This window comes from Carassius carassius, chromosome 10 (assembly GCF_963082965.1).
Source record: "Carassius carassius chromosome 10, fCarCar2.1, whole genome shotgun sequence".
In the NCBI taxonomy this organism is placed as follows: domain Eukaryota; kingdom Metazoa; phylum Chordata; class Actinopteri; order Cypriniformes; family Cyprinidae; genus Carassius; species Carassius carassius.
In genome coordinates this window covers 30,468,399-30,488,277 of record NC_081764.1, presented here as the reverse complement: position 1 = coordinate 30,488,277, position 19,879 = coordinate 30,468,399, and the positions used below count along the sequence as shown (strand labels likewise).

General features: G+C 36.0%; 1 protein-coding gene across 3 annotated transcripts in view; it reads left to right on the top strand.

Annotated features, from left to right (window-relative positions):
- Positions 1 to 13,418, top strand: part of LOC132152153 (ATP-binding cassette sub-family C member 4-like) — a 56,360-nt gene extending 42,942 nt beyond the window's left edge. For 2 of the 3 annotated variants that reach the window (XM_059560892.1, XM_059560893.1), the window contains exons 21-30: positions 725 to 875; positions 1,007 to 1,126; positions 1,215 to 1,325; positions 3,499 to 3,599; positions 4,951 to 5,142; positions 5,226 to 5,471; positions 6,080 to 6,252; positions 6,340 to 6,445; positions 10,706 to 10,840; positions 12,396 to 13,418. In XM_059560892.1, the coding sequence (XP_059416875.1) occupies positions 725 to 875; positions 1,007 to 1,126; positions 1,215 to 1,325; positions 3,499 to 3,599; positions 4,951 to 5,142; positions 5,226 to 5,471; positions 6,080 to 6,252; positions 6,340 to 6,445; positions 10,706 to 10,840; positions 12,396 to 12,485 (1,425 nt within the window). In that variant the 3' untranslated portion in view covers positions 12,486 to 13,418. Of the gene's footprint in view, positions 1 to 724; positions 876 to 1,006; positions 1,127 to 1,214; positions 1,326 to 3,498; positions 3,600 to 4,950; positions 5,143 to 5,225; positions 5,472 to 6,079; positions 6,253 to 6,339; positions 6,446 to 10,705; positions 10,841 to 12,395 lie in introns of those variants that run through there. The other variant, XR_009436485.1, reaches the window with a different exon arrangement.
- Positions 13,419 to 19,879: the final 6,461 nt, after the last annotated feature.

Here is a 19,879-nt window from a genome sequence, read left to right as displayed (position 1 = left end):
TTAAATTCTCGAGCTCATTACAGCAGGATTGATTGAAACTGAATGTTTTTATCATTCATCAGATAAAAAATCGTTCTGAAAGTGATTCCAACGATATCATTTCTCTGTGCCTTTATCGTTATAGTTGTGGTGTGACTCTGCTATTCTTTAATGTTGAGCGATTTTTAGAACTATATCTTAATCGTTATCTTTATAGTTATCGTGCTTGGTGTGAACGGGCCTTTACACAACATACCTTCTCTTTCTCAACTATTTAACGTTCCAGAACTGACTGTATTTAACTGGATACTCACCAAGGCGGCATTTTGACAATACTTTTTATGTATTTGAATGTTTTAGCACAGTTAGCCACTCATTTTGGTATTTGTGGCTCACAAGCTTTTTGAGACTGAGCATGGCTTGTGCGTTTCACTGATATAGATCAGTGGGGGTGTAAGCGCGAAACCCGTGGGAATTAGAAGAGTGAGAAGAGAACAAGAATGCGTGGCTGACGTTATTGCCTGTGCCGCCGATAACAAAACGAATTGGCTCAAAATCGGAAAGAAGACTGATCGGCTAGTCACCGATCCAGGCCAAACATGAAGAAAATCGGCCGATTCTGATCCTTGGCCCATCGATCGGTGCATCTCTAATTTTTATAAAACTTTAAATTAATTAATTATATGTATTTATTTTTTATTTAGATTATGTATTTCTCTCCGTTTTGCGCTTTGATTTACTACAGGTGTTTCTGCAAATCATTGGAGTCATTGCTGTGGCGTCTTCTGTCATCCCTTGGATTCTGATTCCTGTTCTTCCTCTGTTGATCAGCTTCCTGTTTCTACGCCGCTACTTCCTGCAGACATCACGAGATGTCAAGCGTCTTGAATCTACTAGTGAGTGTCTTCAGTTTTCTCCTGTCAAATCTGGGAATATTATTAATGTTTCTTCAGGGCATCTTGGCTGTGTGTCTTGTAAATTTAGTCAGATTGGTCTTGATGGCTGTGTGTATTTTGCGTTCTTCCAGCTCGAAGTCCTGTATTCTCCCATCTGTCATCCTCACTGCTAGGCCTCTGCACCATTCGTGCCTTTAAAGCTGAAGAAAGGTTTCAGCAAACATTTGATGCACATCAAGATCTGCACTCAGGTCGGTAAAGAACTGGACCACTTACAGGACTCAGATTATTAGTGACTTTAATAATGTGTTGTTTAAAATGTAATGTGTACTCCGACAGAGGCCTGGTTCCTGTTCTTGACAACTTCACGCTGGTTTGCAGTGCGTTTGGACGGAATGTGTTCGGTGTTTGTGACCATCACAGCCTTCGGATGTCTTCTTCTTAAAGACAGTGAGATATCCGTAGCATACACAAACCAAAACACAATGCATAAGGGGGTGTTACTATGATGCATTGAATGCTGAGTACTGGGACAACGCAGACTGCACTTGGAGGAGAAATACTATACATGCATTTTATACATTTCAGAAATATCTTTGAAAATTAATCACTATTATGACATATTTGGGTTAAGGATGGTCTGGTAAGCATCTGTTTCCTTTGATAGTGAGAATTTTTCAGATGTGATGTGGATTGTTCCATGTCTCAGCAATTAATAGTCTTTTATCATCAGTTTGCCAAATTTGATTTGAAACAATAATTTACTAATTTTTATTTTTTACTGTCGGTGGGAACATCCTTATAGGCAGTGTTAGGTAAGTTACTTTCAAAAAGTAATTAATTATGATTACTAATAACATCATCAATATTTTATTTAAATTACTTAACTAATAACTCTGTTTGAAAAGTAACTTAGTTACTCAATAAGTAACTTAATTATTTGAATCGCTAATTAGGCTACATCTTAAAATCTCTATAAACCTTAATAGAAATTAAACTTTATTATTTCAATTTGAATCAAACATAAAATAGTCTAGCCTTTTAGCTTTAGAACAACTGTAAAACTAATACTTAATATTTTTCTAAAAAATGTAACCTTCTTTGGTTAACAAATAGAAATAGGCAACTCTGAATAACAAAAAAGCTTAAGAAAAGTTAACCCTCTGGAGTCTAAGGGTATTTTTGGGGCCCTGGAGAAGTTTTGTCATGCCCTGACATTTGTGCTTTTTTCAGTTTCTTATAAATATCTAAATGGGTAAAGTCTAATCTCACTGTAATCAGCACAAACTGGGCTATAATAATATGTGAGCAGCATGTATGTACATGATTGTGTTTTTGAGAAAAAAAAATTTAATGCTTGGTTAGTGAAAAACAAAAAATGTTAAATCACTTGAATAAGGCAAAAAAACACATAAAGAACATTGGTTCCCGGGATTTTTGAGAACTGGAGATTGTAGCCTAGAGTTTTTCTTTCTAAATTATGTGAAAATCATCTTGTTTACTCACTCACAGAAAACAATATATTGATTTAAATTTTCTAAATAACACTTTTCAGTTTGGGGAGAAAGCCCAACTAGTAAAATCCATACAGGTTTATGTAAAAATAACACGTTAACTAATGGAAGTAAGAATAAATTACATAAATTGTTCATCTGAAGTAAATTCCTCATAGCAGGACTTCTTTCAAAAACTGAAAATAGCTTTAGTTTAATACGGATTACATAAACAGAGAATATTCGTTTTCGATTTGAATTCATTCATTTAAAAATAGACACAAGCTTTATATAGACATATTTCTCATGTCTTTGTGTCAAATATTCGCTGAGTTTGACATGTAGAAAGATGCTCATGGAGACCTAGATGGCAGAAGGTGCACCCTGTTTGTTTTATTTTGCAAAAGCACAATGTTTTGTTGTTATTGTCAGTGTACCGTATTTTCCAGACTATAAGTCGCACTTTTTTCATAGTTTGGCTGGTCCTGCGACTTATAGTCAGGTGCGACTTATTTATAAAAATTAATCTGACATGAACCAAGAGAAATGAACCAAGAAAAAACATTACCGTCTACAGCCGCAAGAGGGCGCACTGTGCTGCTCAGTGCACCTGTAGCCCACACTGAGCAGCATAGAGCGCCCTCTCGCGGCTGGAGACGGTAATGTTTTCTCTTGGTTCTTGGTTCTAAATAAATGTGACTTATAGTCCAGTGTGACTTATATATGTTTTTTTCCTCATGACGTATTTTTGGACTGATGCGACTTATACTTAGGTGCGACTTATAGTCCGAAAAATATGGTACACAAATAAAAGTAGGCCCTTTTTAGATTCGATTGATTTTAGTCTTATCTGTATCTGAGTATTTTAGGTTTCTCTATGAATCAGGAATCATGTGAATTTCAAATTCCATTTTGATTTTAGAATTGTTGAAATGATTTACTGTGTAACGCAAGTACTTTAAAAGTAACTGTAATTTAATTACCTATAAATGAGCAGTAATCCCTTACTTTACTTTTTCAGTGGATAAGTAATTTAATTACCATAACGCGTTACAACCAACACTGTTTATAGGAGGTTTAGATCAACTTTTGAGACCAGTTTGTGAAAAGATTGTGTCTGGTTCTCACAGGTATGAAGGCGGGAGATGTGGGATTGGCTTTGTCTTATGCAGTCACCCTAATGGGAATGTTCCAGTGGGGTGTTAGACAGAGTGCTGAGGTGGAGAACATGGTAAAAACTTAATATCTAAATTTACTGAATATTCCACTGCATTTACATTTTTTACATAATTTACATTAAACATTTAGAGTCTGTAAAATTTAAATACAAGATGAGCATTCGATCTACGTAAGAGCATCCACAAATCTTTCTACAGTGTTGTTGGCAGCGCAGCCAGAACGATTTTTGATGCTTTCGGTTGCGGCAGTATGAACGCACAGTTATGCTAACCAAGGCTGCATTTATTTAATAAAAAATACAATAAAACTGTAAAATTGTGGAATAGTATTAGTTTAAAATAACTTTTTCTATTGTAATACTGTATTTTCCGCACTATAAGGCGCACCGGATTATAAGGCGCACCTTCAATGAATGGCCTATTTTTGAAGTGTTTTCATATATAGGGCGTAGAATAGAATATACTGCAGTCAAACGTTTGACTGGGTTTGCGATATGCATCCACTAGATGGAGCTGTGCTAAAGGGAATGTCAACATTTTGACAGAGCGCCTTGATCCATATATAAGGCGCATCGGATTATAAGGCACACTTTCATTTTTTGAGAAAATTTAAGGCTTTTAAGGTTGCCTTATAGTGCAGAAAATATGGTATATTTTAAATTGTAATTTAATTCTTGTGATGCAAAGCTGAATTTCCAGCATCATTACTGCTGTCTTCAGCGTCACATGATCCTTCAGAAATCATTCTAATATGCTGATCTGATGCTCAAGACATTTCTTTTTATCAATGTTGAAAACTGTTGTGCTGCTTTATATTTTTGTAAGGAAAAAAAATTTTTTTTGAAATAGAAATCGCAGTGTAAAGGTCTTCACACTTTTGATCAATTTACTACATCCTTGTTGGAAAATAGGTTAATTTCTAAAAATCTTTTTGGCCCAAGTTTTTTGAACGGTAGTGTACATGCTCATAGATTTATTCAAAGTGTAGATGGGTACCAACAACATATAGCATTTATAAATGTCCACTGAATAATTATTCTGACTTAGAACCTCTGAATTATGAACCTGAATCGAACATACTAACACATGCTTGTTTTACTTAATACTTCAAAGAACTCAAGGTACTGTGCTTATTGGGAGTAATGAATTGTTAGCTTAACAACATACTATAGGAAGCACTATTTGTGTGATGTGTGTGCAAGTTGCTGCCTATATAGAGCATCTCAGCTCTGTCAGCTGTGAAGTTCCTTGAAGGTTGATGCACATGGTAAGGCTTTCTGCCTTCAAAGGCAGCTGTCTGTGTAGAAACAGCGCTAAATTGATTCATTTTAAATCTTTCCGACAAGGTAAACCCTTCACCCCCTCATAAATTGATTTGCCTTCGTGAATAATGTGTCCTTCTAGATGACATCAGTGGAGAGAGTTGTTGAATACACAGAGATAGAAAGTGAAGCACCTTGGGAAACCCAAAAACGCCCCCCTCCCGATTGGCCAAATCGGGGCCTGATAACCTTCGACAAGGTCAACTTCTCCTACAGCTCTGATGGACCTGTCGTCCTCAAGAACATCTCGGCCATGTTCAGACCTAGAGAGAAGGTGAGTCTGGCACCACTGCTCCAGAACGTCACGTGATTCTGTCGGGACGCATGCAGTAATGTTTTCTGCTCCGCATTGATCAGGTTGGGATCGTTGGTCGGACCGGTGCTGGAAAAAGCTCCCTGATTTCAGCGCTGTTCCGTCTGATGGAGCCAGAGGGCAAAATCACTGTGGACGGAGTCGTGACCTCAGAGATCGGCCTACACGACCTCCGCCAGAAGATGTCGATCATCCCGCAGGACCCCGTGCTGTTCACAGGAACCATGAGGAAGAACCTGGACCCCTTCAGCCAGCACTCAGACCATGACTTATGGAACGCTCTGGAAGAGGTGAACACACACACACACACACACTCCTTGTAAAAAAGAGCTGCAGGGTGCTGGATGTATTTTTGTAGGTCAAAACCCACCAACGAGCATTTTACGACTTTTAATTCCATCGTCCCAAAGTCGGTGGGTTTTTTGAATGGGTTTTTGGTTAAATGCCTGAAATACTGTAAAATCTGTGATTAACACGATCTTGAGACATCTTCATGTTTTATTCTACAACATGAAATACATCAGTAAAACTTCACTTCATTAATAATTGTAAGCTTTTACTGGTCTTGAACATTGCTAAGATGTGCCCAAATGGGACTGCAGAGGTCGTCGAGAGGTTAAGCATCACATCGAACAGGTTAACTCACTCACTAGTCGCTTTCTCAGAAGAGTAGTGAAGGTGACATTGATGGTGAAGTTATGCTACCATTGTGCTCTGCTCACAGCCTTCCTTTAGGTTTTTACATATTTTTATAGAACTTGGTCATATGGGTAATTAAGTTAATTTTCTGATGTGAAGTTCCCTCAGTAGATTTATGTGATGATTGTTGATGTAATACATTATTAAGAAATCTCAAAGTCCAGCTCTTGGAGTGAATCTGTGCTTCGTTTGCTCAAAGGTCCAGCTGAAGGCTGCTGTGGAGGAGTTGCCTAATAAACTGGAGACCGAACTGGCCGAGTCTGGATCAAACTTCAGCGTGGGTCAGCGGCAACTGGTCTGTCTAGCTCGGGCCATTCTGAGGAAGAACCGGATTCTCATTATTGATGAGGCCACTGCAAATGTGGACCCTCGGTGAGTGCTTCACCTAGCTACCTTTGACTTGGCTCTGAGGTTGTTAAAGGACCTCTATAAGAGAACAGAAATGTATGTGTTCTACAGGACGGACGAGCTGATCCAGAAAACCATCCGTGACAAGTTTAAGGAGTGCACCGTCCTCACCATCGCACACAGACTCAACACCATCATAGACAGCGACCGCATCCTGGTGAGTGCAGAGATGGAGCTCTTTATCATAACGCATTCAGGTCCATTTAGACCAGGAAGAGATGTGTAAACCTGAGCCAAGGCTATCTAAACACACATTTAATTTACTCAATTTTATAACCATTTTTAAAAAAAAGGTCTTTTCAGGTCTATTTTAACCCAAACATCAGCTGAGGCTTTACTATTTAGATTTCTCTCAAATGCTTTAGTAAAATATATTTAGCCTCTTTCCCATATTTAATGAATATTCACACCTGTTGAGAGTTGTTGTTTTTTCTTTTTTAATTCTTGTAAAATTTAAATTTCAATGTGTTTCTCAATTTTTTGTTTTTATCAGGGTTCCCACCCTTCTTGAAAGTACTTGAATTTCAGACATAAGGATTCAAGGCCTGGAAAGTACTTGAAAACTAACATAGGTCCTTGAAAGTGCTTGAATTAAAAAGTTGATTGTTGAAAAGTTGATTCTGTGCTTGCTTGATCTAATATTTTGTTTTTTTTAAATGTTGTAGATTTAAGTAGAAAATGAGAATAGCTAAAAAATCATATGATTTTCAGTTTTGTTTGTTTTTAAAGCAACGTTTTTTAAATAACGAAAGAATATGTAAATGTATGGTATGCGGGGTAAAAAGCGCCCCCACTGTAGCGACTAAAGGCGCCGTGATTAACAATTAATAGACCGCTGAGTTTTCCATTTTTTGTCATGATATGGTTACATTCAGTTGCTAAATACCATATTATGTTGGGTGTCCTTGGAGATAATCACCATGTTTAGAATGAAACCATCATATTTAAAAACATGATATTAATAATGTTTACGCGCCGCGTACTTCATATGGATGATTATATATCTATATCGCGGGGCCGTGGTCGCATTAGAGTTAGTGAAGGAGTACGTAAAAGACTGGACATCGCGTTGGTTTCATATAGATTACTTTATTGCTTAATATTTGTTGTCGATAAGACTTTCTTAGTTTAAAAGTAGACATATCAAGATTTCTTTAGAAATATCTCTCATATCTCTGTGGAGTATTTGTTGAGTTTCAGTTTATTTTAGTGACGCATTTCTAAATGAAGATCATGCAGACAAAGGCTGTAGACAGCGCACTCTGTTTGTTTTCTTTATTTTATAAATGCACAAAATTTTCTTATTATTTGTGTATAAAAATAAAAGTAGACCCTTTACAGATTCTATTGATGTATTGCTCTTACCTGTACGATCAAATCTGAAAGTGCAAGTTCTTTTCGGCGATATGCCACAAAACACCTCTACGCATGGACTGAACAAAAAATAATTTATATTTTTCAAAATGTGCAGAAAATAGTACAAACTCTGCTAAAGTGATTGTTTTGAACAAGTATTAACTTAAACATTATATAAAAAAAAAATATAAAAAAAAAAAAAACATTTTTTAGCTTAAAGGGTTAGTTCACCCAAAAAAGAAAATTATGTCATTAATAACTCACCCTCATGCTGTTCCAAACCAGTTAGACCTCCATTTATCTTCGGAACACAGTTTAAGATATTTTAGATTTAGCCTGAGAGCTTTCTGTCCCTCCATTGAAACTGTGTGTACTAAAATAGATAATAAATAAAATAGATAATAAAAATAGATTTACAAAATAATTTTGACACATCTCCAGGGCGTAGATTACGCGGGGGACATGTCCCCCCACTTTATATCACAGAAATTTGTCCCCTGCCCTTTTTTGGTCAAGTGTGTTCGAATAGAGGTTTTCAAGAGCTGGTGTGAGTGAATCTAGATTTAAACTCAACGAGACAAGATAGTCTGTGCATGACATGATATTTTATTCGGACCCAGAAGGCAAGATGAACATCACGGAATGCTATACACACTCATGAAGTGTGTGTTTCATTCATACTCGAAGCCAGAAAGTCATACCAGGAAATTCCTAATATGGGCAAAAGCATCCAGCTATTGCTGTATGAAAACAGTTGTTTTCACAGAAAAACAGGCACTTTTGGAAACACGAACACATTAAACAAACAGTTGCATCAATATATGTTTTTTCGAGTCATCTCCAGCACGTGATAAATAAAGTATATGAACAATGCAGTGCTAATTGCATTTATTACAATATAGAATCTATTCTGCCTTATTATGTGATGAAAAAAAGTGTTTGTAGTATATAAACAAATCATTATTATTTGTTGTTGTCCAGCAGTTACATATTTCTATGCCAATTAAAAGCTAGACATTAGAGAAAAAACAAACAGTAAACTAGTTTTTTTTTTTTTTTTAAGAAGTCTCTTCTGTTCACCAGGCCTGCATTTATTTGATCCAAAGTACAGAAAACAGTACAATTTTGAAACATTTTTACTAGCCTATTTAAAATAACTTTCTACAATCTATTTGAATATATTTCAAAATGTAATTTATTGAGATTTTAAAGCTTAATTTTTAGCATCAGTACTCCAGTCACACGATCCTTCAGAAATAATTCTGATATTCAGATTTGCTGATAAAATCTCTTATTATGATAATGTTGGAAACAGCGGAGTATAATTTTTCAGGTTTCTTTGATGAATAGAAAATTCAGAAGAACAGCATTTATCTCAAATAGAAATCTTTTGTAAAATGATGTCTTTATCATCACTTTTGTTCAATTTAAAGAATCCTTTCTAAAAAAAAAAATATTAATTTATTATTATTATTTATTATTAATGTAATTTTTTTTTGGACAATAAATTCTATAATTTATTTTCCAAAAAATAGACTCTAAGCTTTTGAATGGTAAAGGGTATAATGTTGCGAAAGCTTTTTGTTTCACATAAATGCTGATTTTTGGATCCTCCTATTCATCAAAGAATACTGAAAAATTTACTCATCTGTTTTAAATATTGATCATCATCATATTAGAATGATTTCTGAAGGATGTGACACAGAAGACTGGAGTAATGATGCTGAAAATTCAGCTTTGATCACAGGAATAAATTACATTTGACAATAAATTCAAATAGAAAACAGTTATTTTAAATAGTAAATATATTTCACAATTGCTTTTGCTGTACTTTGGATCAAATAAATGCAGGCTTGGTGAGCAGAAGAGACTTCTTTAAAAACATTAAAAATCTTATATAAAAAAAACTGTAGACTGGTAGGCTATATTGATTACAGAAATGTTATATTGTAATGTTTTATATTATATTGTAATGTCGTGTGTGGGGGTGTGTGGGGGTGTGTGTGTGTAATTTCTGTCCCCCTCACTTCTGAAAAGATGGCTACGCCCCTGCACGTCTCTATTGAGTGAATGTGCAAATGTTTAATGTTAATAGGTTTTACTATGTTATTAAAACATTTAACAGCTTTTTATAAAAAAATTAAAAAAAAAGCTGAGACAAATTAATTCTTAATTTAAAAAACCAGTGTAATGCATTTATTATCAATATTTCAGAAACTGCATTTGAATATTACCAGCATTGAATTTGATGGATTTCAAGTCCTTTAAACACGACGGTCTGTTTGGAATCTTTTATCATTCCAAACCTGCACTCTTTTTTTTTTTCAATAAAAATTCAAAATATATAGTTTTCATGCTGTTTTTTTGCGATACAACAAAACTATTTATTTAGCAAACATCTCCTCACTATCCGCTAGCTTCTTGTCCCCTGAACACACTGTAAAAAAACGGGGTCTCTCTAGACATCACAGGCTCCACAAACAACATGAAAAACAAACTGGGCTCACCCGCACCATGAAACATAACAAACTGTTCCAGCCAATAACCTACAAGAAAGATTTGGGGGGGTTAGTGCACGGATGAGGAGGAGGGAGGGTCTAGCTAGCCTCCGTTTTGTTTGACAACAATTTGAACGTCAACAAGAAGTTACGACTCCCGGCATCGCTTAGAGCACCTTTAAATGCCACAAAGTACTTTTATGATCCTTTTTGTATATGATTATTTATTACATGATCAGAAACTACACTAGTTTTACGAACCTAAGTGCACATCACAGTAGCACTTTCTTCATTTTGAGTTGGACATGATGAAAGTAATCTCTTGCAGTTTGGTGAATAAGTCCCAACAACTATGACTGATTCATTCAGTCAGCGAGTGAGTCATTAGACTAATTCTTTTTGTTTGATTCATTAAAAAGAACCAGAGTGATTCATTCATGAATTTTCTGCAGTTAACAGCTCCAGATCTCACCAAAATCATTTGATTCTAGTGTTTATTTTTTGGAACAAGTACTTGGTCCTAAAATCAAGGCATCAACAACAGATGTCTGTTTTTCTCGCAGGTTCTGGATGCAGGTCGAATCCACGAGTACGACGCCCCCCATGTTCTACTACAGAATCAGAACGGGATCTTCTACAATATGGTGCAGCAGACCGGAAAGGCAGAAGTGGCCTCGCTGCTGCAGACTGCCAAACAGGTGAGCAGAGCACAGGAGAGCGGGTTAATATCGATTATATCCCCCTGTCAGATCACCAAATATGTTCCCACATGTACCATTGCCAGAACCCCAGAGAAAGAGCCCAGGTCTTTGAGCTGTCAGTCAGTATTAGATTCCCTTCCTCAGCGGCATGTTGTTGTGCCTTCGGATCGGGTTCCTCTCCGCCTCCTTCAGCCGGTGAGCTCATTCTCCTCGCCGGCCCCGCTGGAGCTGACCGCCGGGGCTTTCAAGCGCACATCTACCTGATATTAGACCACTCCGCCATTGTGCAGTCTGAATGCCGGCTCAATTGAGAGTATATCTGATAGTGTGGCCAACTGTTTGTCGGCCATGCTTTGTGTTGTTGGGACTTTTCTCTATGTGTCTGCGGGGGGTGGGTGTGGGGGCGGGGGGTCGAGCACCAGGTGCTTTTTCTTTTTGTCTTTACGCTCTTTGTTAGCTATGCGTGCTTTTAAATACAATGAGAGGTTTTGATTACTGCATAAGAATGATATTAAAGAAGAGGGGATTTTCACTTCCATTCAGCCTGCTGTGTTCCGTCCCCTGTGTTCAGAAAAGCATTGTTGGGGAAGGTTTGGGAACAGAGTTACGCCTGTCATCCATTTCCAGGTCTCATAAAAGGGTCACATACACTACTGGATGATTTTTTATGTCCTTTAAAGACGTCCCCTGTGCTCACCAATGCTGCAATGATTTGATTAAAAAAAACAGTAAGAACAGTTGCAGTTATTTAATTAAAATATTTTACAAATGTAATTTATGCCTGTGATGCAAAGCTGAATTTTCAGCATCATTACTGCAGTCTTCAGAGTCACAAGATCCTTCAGAAATTATTCTAATATAATGATTTGCTGCTCAGAAATTTCTGATTATTATCAATTTAAAATTGATGTTGGTGTTGAAAAGTTACAATTAAATGGTTTTGCTTCTTAATCTTTATGAGGACACCGTGATACACTTCCATTAAAAGGATAAAAAGAAGCAGAATTAATACTTTTATTTGCATTTAATTGATCAAAAGTGACAGACAAATTATGTTGTTGAAAAAAAAAAATTCTGAACTTTCTTTTCATCAAAAAAAATAATTTTCTTTTTTTCAAAAAATACATTTTTTTTTTTTTCACAAAAACATTAGGCTGCAAAAACGTCTTTCAGCATGAATTATAAAATGTATATAAAAATAATTTTTAAAAATCTAATAGAAATATAAAAAACATTAAATTATTAATAATTGGGCAAATCAATATATTAGAATGATTTCTATAGGATCATGTGACACTGAGGACTGGAATAATGATACTGAAAATTCAACTTTGCATCTCAGGAATAAAATACATTTTAAAATATATAAAAAAAAAAAAACCTTTTTATTTTTTAATTTTCTGAATATTTCATAATAGTACTTTTTATTATATTTTATAATCATGTAAATGTATCCTATGTGAGCATTAGAGAAAATATTTTTAAAAATCTGAATTATTCCACATTTTTGACCATTACTATACATCTCTCACACTACTCTTTTCTTTTACAGGCGTACATGAACCGCAGTCAGGTCCACCAGCTCAACGGCTTCGCCACCACAGAAGATGGCAGCTTGATAATTTTCGAGACTGCTTTATAACAGCCCGTGAAGTGCCTGATGTACACAGCGCACCGCTACACCCAGCATCCTCGGCAACGGGCACAAGTTCTGCCTCCTCGCCCCAAAACACCAGGCTGAGCGAAGCTAGAGACGCGTACATGCACTCAACACTCAACGTTCACACCAGAGAGGACAGAGCTGCAATCATACCAGAGGACTTTATACACCAGCCTTCTGATTCCTCCAGTGTGATGGGGATAGGCTAGAGTTTGTACACAACTGTATATTATGATTATTAATATGTGCCTTAATATGTAAGTGTAATGCCAGTCTGCTAGGGGCCAAAGAAATCTCTTGCCTTTGCTCAAATAAAATACTGCGCTATGAGCTAGACTAATTTAGTTTTCCCAGTGCCTCTATACTACATGACTACACAGTAAGGTCTTAGAAATATTAAGGCAATACTTGACTAAGAGGCCTCTAAAAGACAGCATCTGTTTTTGTTTATTCATTATTAATTGTGATTCTGACGCTTCATCTGATCATATAATCCAAAAATAATCACTTTTCAGAGAATTGCTGGATAATCATTCTGTAATGCTGCTTTGTTTCTTGGGGCAAAGAAATCTTGTGCAAAAGTTCTTCTGCAATACAAACAAGCCTGACCTTTCCTTTTGTGTTTAATGTGGCCGTTAAATGTAATGCTGTGCCTGATTCTCTTGAACTGTAAGAAAAGTGATTATTTGTGAATCTGTGAGAATGACAGGGATGCTGCACACAGAGCTTTTCTCTGCTGCTCATCGCCTTGTATTTTTTGAATGTTTCTGGTTTGATTTTTGATTTATGGAGAGGTAAAAGGAGAGAAAGTTGGAGTACCAGCCGCAAAGGTTTTTGTGAAATGCAGTTTAGCCCAACTGCTTTATTTAAATGAAACAACTGAATTCAGTGTTTTTTAACTTCTTGGTTATTTGTTTGTGGATTACGTTAATGTTTGTCTGAGTTTGTGTTCTGCTGAAATTGACGACATGGACTCTGCTGGTTGGAAGAATCAGTGTTTACTGTTCAAAAGTGCATTTTGTATTATTTATAAAAAATATTGACACAAATATGAAGCTTGAACTGTGCTGATTTAATGAAAATAGCTTTTTTATGGAATTTACATACAGATACTTGCATACTTCATTAAAATTTTTCATTTATATATGTGTGTGTGTGTGTGTGTGTGTGTGTGTGTGTGTGTGTGTGTGTATAAAACACACTAGAACATGTTAAATTGACAACCCTAATCATGTCACAGGGCTTAGTGCTATCCTAACCTTTGTTTCCATATGGATTGATTACAGCTGGGAAACCCCCTGTATTCCAATAACAGGGAGAAGAAAAAAACTTTGTCACCTTACATCCCGCTCCATAATGTCTTCAAGATTTGGTGTCGGAGGTGACAGCAGGTATTTGTTTACAGTCTGTCATCCGTGTCCCATGGTGTTTTGAGACTATGTTATGTTAGGGCATAAAGGAATTAACCTGAAGGCAAAAGCCTGGATTGACTGAGAACAAGAGGCGATGTGTAAAGGCAAGCAGGCATCGAATCACAGCCTCTTGTCCTCCACATTTGTGGCTTTGTCTGTAATCGTAACCATCATCTCTGGAGTCCAAGTGATACTGTAGGCCTTTCTCCTTCTGGATGGACAAACAAAAGTGTGAGATCTTTGCAGTAGACGATCCTATTGTGTTTAGTTCAAAGGTGTGCACAAGAAGGAATGCTTGCCTTTACTTCTTCATTGAAAAAGCACTTTCAATACACTGGTAATTCGTAAAAACTGAGAGAAGATATGAAAGGATAGCCAGATCCATTATTATGGGAGATATGTGGTATGCTTCCCTTACAGTGATGATCTCATGGCAAAGCTGAACACAAACGCACACGATCTCTCTCTCTGAAGCATGTGAAGTAGACCAGAGTTACTTTAATTTCTATGCATTCATCTTGTGATTTTGATGCCTGTCCTTGTCATTTGAAGTGGAAATTGCCATATCTTACTAAGATTATTACAATTTCTGATAGTTTCTTAACTGTTTTGCACAGTGGCATCAAAAAGCATTTGCATACTTTGAAATTCATTGCATTAGATATCAAATAATTAGAACAAGTGGCTTCAGTAAGTAAGCTCAGAAAAGTTCGTTTTTGCACACAGTGCTTGATTTTGGTATTTTGTATTCTCATGTGATGACATTCAGAGATTGTCTGTGTAGCCTAAGTTTCCTAATAATTTCAGGAGTCGTGCCCTTTTATTTGTGCCATTTCCTTACGTTTTTCTGACAAAACAGAACAAAAGGACTAAAGTTAAGTCTTCTAAACAAAACTCCTTCTGACAGAAATTGCTTTTTCTGGAGCAAATCTCTTAAAGGAACAAGGAGAGGAGCATTTGTCATGCTACCACCCCCATTCTCTGCTTAATGGCACGGTCTTAATATCAGTCGCAAAGCTGCACAATGTCCTGATGAAGGTGACCATGCGTTTAGAAACTAGTGTGATGTAGAAAGCAGCTGTTTGGTTCTCCTTCAGACCGCTGCAGTCTGAGCTGACAGTGTAGACTGATAACTGATTGCACGCTTGAAGAGTTTTCCCAGTTTGAAACGAGTACTGATGGCATCTGTGATATTTTGTCGCTTACGACTTAAAATTAGTTTAGACTGAGACTGATCCTTCAGTTTATAGTTTGTGTTTGTATTTGTAATTCTAAAGTTTGTAAAATTACATCATTTTAACATTTCAAAGGGCAGTTCATTGCAAAAAATTTTAGAATCATTTTGACAGTAAAGAATTGCACATGTTGCATGATTTTAGTGTGATATTAAGGTAATTGCTTGTGAATCTTGTCTGTTATGAGTTGAGTTTTTCGACTCTTGAGCATGTAAAGCTACTAAACACATGAACTTTTTTATAACATGTATATACACATGGACACAAAAACAGACAAGTCAGTAATGTGTTACCTGATATTTACTCACCTAAAGCCTCTTAAATCCAATTTAGATAACTATAATATGCCTTTTTGTATCTGCTTCCACAGAAACTTAACTGCTCTGAAACCCTGCAGAATGTGTTACCCTTAGACTTCCATTGCATGTGTACAATTTGAAAATAAATTATTTCTGATTATTTAAAGGATTTTCTATTAAATTGAAGCTACCACAATTAAAAATAATTTCAACTCTGACGACTAACAATATTCTTTGAATAATGTATTCGAATGGACATTGTACAAATGATTTAAGCCTTTCTACTTTCCAAAAAAAAGTTCTGTTTAATTCAGTGTTTTGCTTTGTCATTAATTGTAAAACTTCACCTCCAAAAACGTCTTCAAGGTTTCATAGTCTCGTTAACAAAGAACGTCAACAACAATTCAAGCCGTTCTCACGCACGTGATGGTCGAGCATGTCCTGTGACTTTTTGAGAGAATTAACGTTGGCTTTTCTCTCCATTCATCCCATGTTTTCTTTGGACCCAAATCCCTGTCTGAAAGTCCGGCTGTCATGGTGATAGATGTTGATTCTTCCCCTTTCTGTCCTTTTGTTCACAGGCCCAAACTCTCAGCAGTTTCTCTTTCAAACAAAACCTTCAAATGACTCTGAGTGAATGTGATTAGGTTGAAGGACCTCAAGACAAATTGAGTGGACAAAAACACTGGTCATTGTCCTGCCATTTGCTCCTATTGTTCCCATTCTCCGCAGTGAAAGCCTTCAGAACATTAGCCACACAGTGTGACCATCCTTCACTCTCACCGGAGCTGTCCTTTTATCTCCTTTCACATTCACTGGATTCATTACGGCCTACAAAGGACAGCCAACAAAACAGCTTGTGATGTCAGCTGGATTCTGGGTTCCTCGTGGGAGTTCTCGAGTGCTCGACGCTGGAGTGGGTGAGAAGACTCAGGACCCCTGTAACGGCGGGCCGAAAGCACGTCAGCCGCTGGGTGGCCGTTGTGGTCGATACTGCATGTCCTCCATCTTCAGGAACACTGTATGTTTTAGACATTGTAAGTGGAATTTGTGACTCACTCAAATGACTTGCACAACCCTGACGGTTGTGCACCATTCAGAATTGAGAATTCCAACTCCATTCCCGACAGGATGCAAAAATGCCATTTGAATTTAAATCTAATGAAGAACATATTAAAATAATTGTAATCTTTACTAGAAAAGCAAAGTTTGTTAATATTGTCTTGACGAAGCCTTTCTATGGGTCTTATGGACAGGCATGGGATGCATTAATTGTGTTGAATTTCTTCAAAATACTTTCAGTAAATTCCTCTTCCCGTCATAATATTTTAAATTCCAGCTCAAGTTCCTGAGTTGTGACATCCAGTTCAAATTTACAGTTGAACTGAATTTTGCACCACACATGAACACCACACACTTTTTTTTTTTCAGAAAACACTATCATGGACTTTTGCTTTTGAGCAAATGGGATTGCAAAAAAATTAATTTGTTCGGTTACCCTATGACAACTTCTGCTGCTGAGAAAGCCGGAAATCCATTGAATTTCATATTTGCTTTTTTCTAAATGTCATGTCATTTTTTTATCTGTCTATGCTAATCTTGCTAACAACATGTTATTAATATGTTAAATCATGTTAGCAACATGCTAATATGTTAGAAACACACTAACAACATGCTAGCAACATACTAATCATGCTAAAAACATGCTAGCAATACAATAATCAGGCTAAAAGCCTAGCAGTGTGTTAACTGTGCTATAAACATGATAGCCACTTGATAACAATTTCCTAATCATGCTAGAAACAGATCAATCATTCTAGAAACATGTTAGCAACATGTTAATTATGTTGCAAAACACAACAAATCATGATATAAACATGTTAACAACATGTTAATCATGCTAACAACATGCTAATCTTATTAGAAACATGCTAATCAAGCTAGAAACATCTATTTAATATATCTAAACTTTCATCAAACTTCAAGCTTTTACAACTGCTTCAAACTTTCATTCAAGACTTTTTCAAGCCAAATTCGAATGAACTTTTGTTCATCTAGTTCATATTTATGACATTATTCTCCCTATATGTTTGATTATTTCGTGTTTTCACTTCATGTTTAGTTTTCTGTCACCAGTGAACTTGCTATTGAACCAATGTTTGTGTGTGTGTGTGTGTGTGTGTGTGTTCACCATTGAACACATGCTGTTTACTTCACAGAAATGTAAAGGTGAATTCACACAGTATAAAATACTGCTTTATCTTCAAATTAAATGTAGAGTCAAACCACTGATCAATATCCATTTATTAGTTACACCAAGAAAGAAAAAAAAACGCAGAAAACACCAGTTACAGTAGCAATTCTGCTCATAACTTTACATACTTCTTGCATCATATGCAAGATTTCAATAATTTTAACAAATGATAAGTTATCATAAAAACTGCATGTAGTTTTTTATTTAGTTTCATATCAGATGTTTACATAGTCCACAGTCCCACATGATACCAGTTCAATAGTTTATAAACCACAAAGTTTACAAGCATTTTGAATTGAGGGATTGGGTTATGAATTGTCTTCTGGGGAACATGCAAATCTTATGTAACTTCTGAAGTCAATGAAAAAAAAAAAAGTTCTTTAAAACAAAATGGCCACATCATCATCCTGTTGAAGAGTTTACACCCCCAGCTCTTTTGCCTTCTTGAGCATCGCTGAATGTTTTCAGCTTTTGTAATAGTTGTGTACGAGTCCCTCAGTTGTTCTCAGTGTGGAATTGTCCTTAATTGTCACTTTTGGAAAGTGTTCAAATATGAGATGATGCAACCAAAGAATGCGCAGGATTTGGTGCAGGACTGTAACTGATTCTTTCTACACACTTGCTCTTCAGAACACAAATGTTAAAGCACTAAAAGCTTTGGTGGTTCTGTCGAAGTGCAGTGCAGATAAAGTACTGAAAGCTGGACCTACAATGGCCAGTCTTCTAGCTGAAAATTAAAGGATTTCTCCTTTTAATGCCTTGTCCTTTTCTTCCTCTTTCTCCAAAGGACTTTCTTTTCCTTTCTGCTAAATAAGCTTCTATTTGAGAGATAACCAAGAGCATTCATGCAAATCCAAGATGCGTTCCAAGATGTTTTCAGGAGAATAAAGGGAAGCTAAACACAGAGCCGGTTTTAAGAGTTATTTGTTCCTTTAATTACTCCGGAGCATTCTGTTCTGGTGTGGTCCTGACTCATGACTGACACCTCCTAGTTCTCAGCGTGGGACCGCTCCATATGAACAATTACAAAAGGATCTTATCACTTCCTGTGGATGAAAACATTGTGTGAATTCTTGTTTATTTGTGTATGCAAAACACATTGGCTAGTTTATTGCACTTAAGTGAAAAAAGAGATATGTTTGTAATGAATACTAGTTTATGGAATACTATCTATATATCTAAAATAAACAGTAATATTCTGCACTTCTGTCACATGAACTCATCAAATTGCATCTAAATGACATGCAGGAATTATTTCGGCAATAAAAACATGACAGTATACATCATGTGACAAATTTATTTCATTTTTATAACAGCAGTTAAAAAGTATAACAGTTAGCTAAACAGCACAATTGTAATTTGGGCTTGGGTATAGTTTATATTATAAGGATGTGAGACTGACTGAAGCAGATATATTGTCTACAAATACATCCATGGTTACAAAAAGATTACGGAGATTAAAGTTTATACTGTACAAAGAGACACCATTAAAAGAAACAAAAGAGTGTTCAATTTCCATTTTCTTGTCTTAATAATAAGCACTTCCTTTCTCCAGCAACCCTCTAATATTGAAGTCCATTCAAAAGATTGCATTATAATCACATAGTAACAGGAAAACACATATGACCACAGTTATGGACACAAGGTTATTTGAACTTGTCGGGGTGCCTTTTAATGGCACAGTAACTCAAATGTAATGGTAGCAGCCTATTAGTTAAGCACTGAGTTAACAAAACAAAAGCAGCAACCTCTTTTCTGTTGAGTTTTTATTTATTAGATAGATTAATTAGATTATAAGGTAAGATAGTTTGGATTTGTATAACATTCCCTTACGAAAAAGAAGTTTATAAAAGTGTGCTATTAGTATACTTCTTTTAAAAAATAGGTAATAGTATGTTTTTAGTTTACTTTTTATGTACTTCTCAGACATGGGCTTCATGTACTCCTCATAAATATACTTAAAATGACATTTTTAACTTGACTTATACTTGCAAAAATTCTAAATATATTTGAGCTCTATTCCTAGAATCAGTGTTTTCATTGTTATACAGTAGAGGGCACTAGTACACATCTTCTGCACAGAATTAAATAAAAAACAAGTGAAGAAGAAAAAAGGAACTACAGATTCTAACACATGTAACCCAATCATCTGACATGAAACAGCATCAAAACTGTA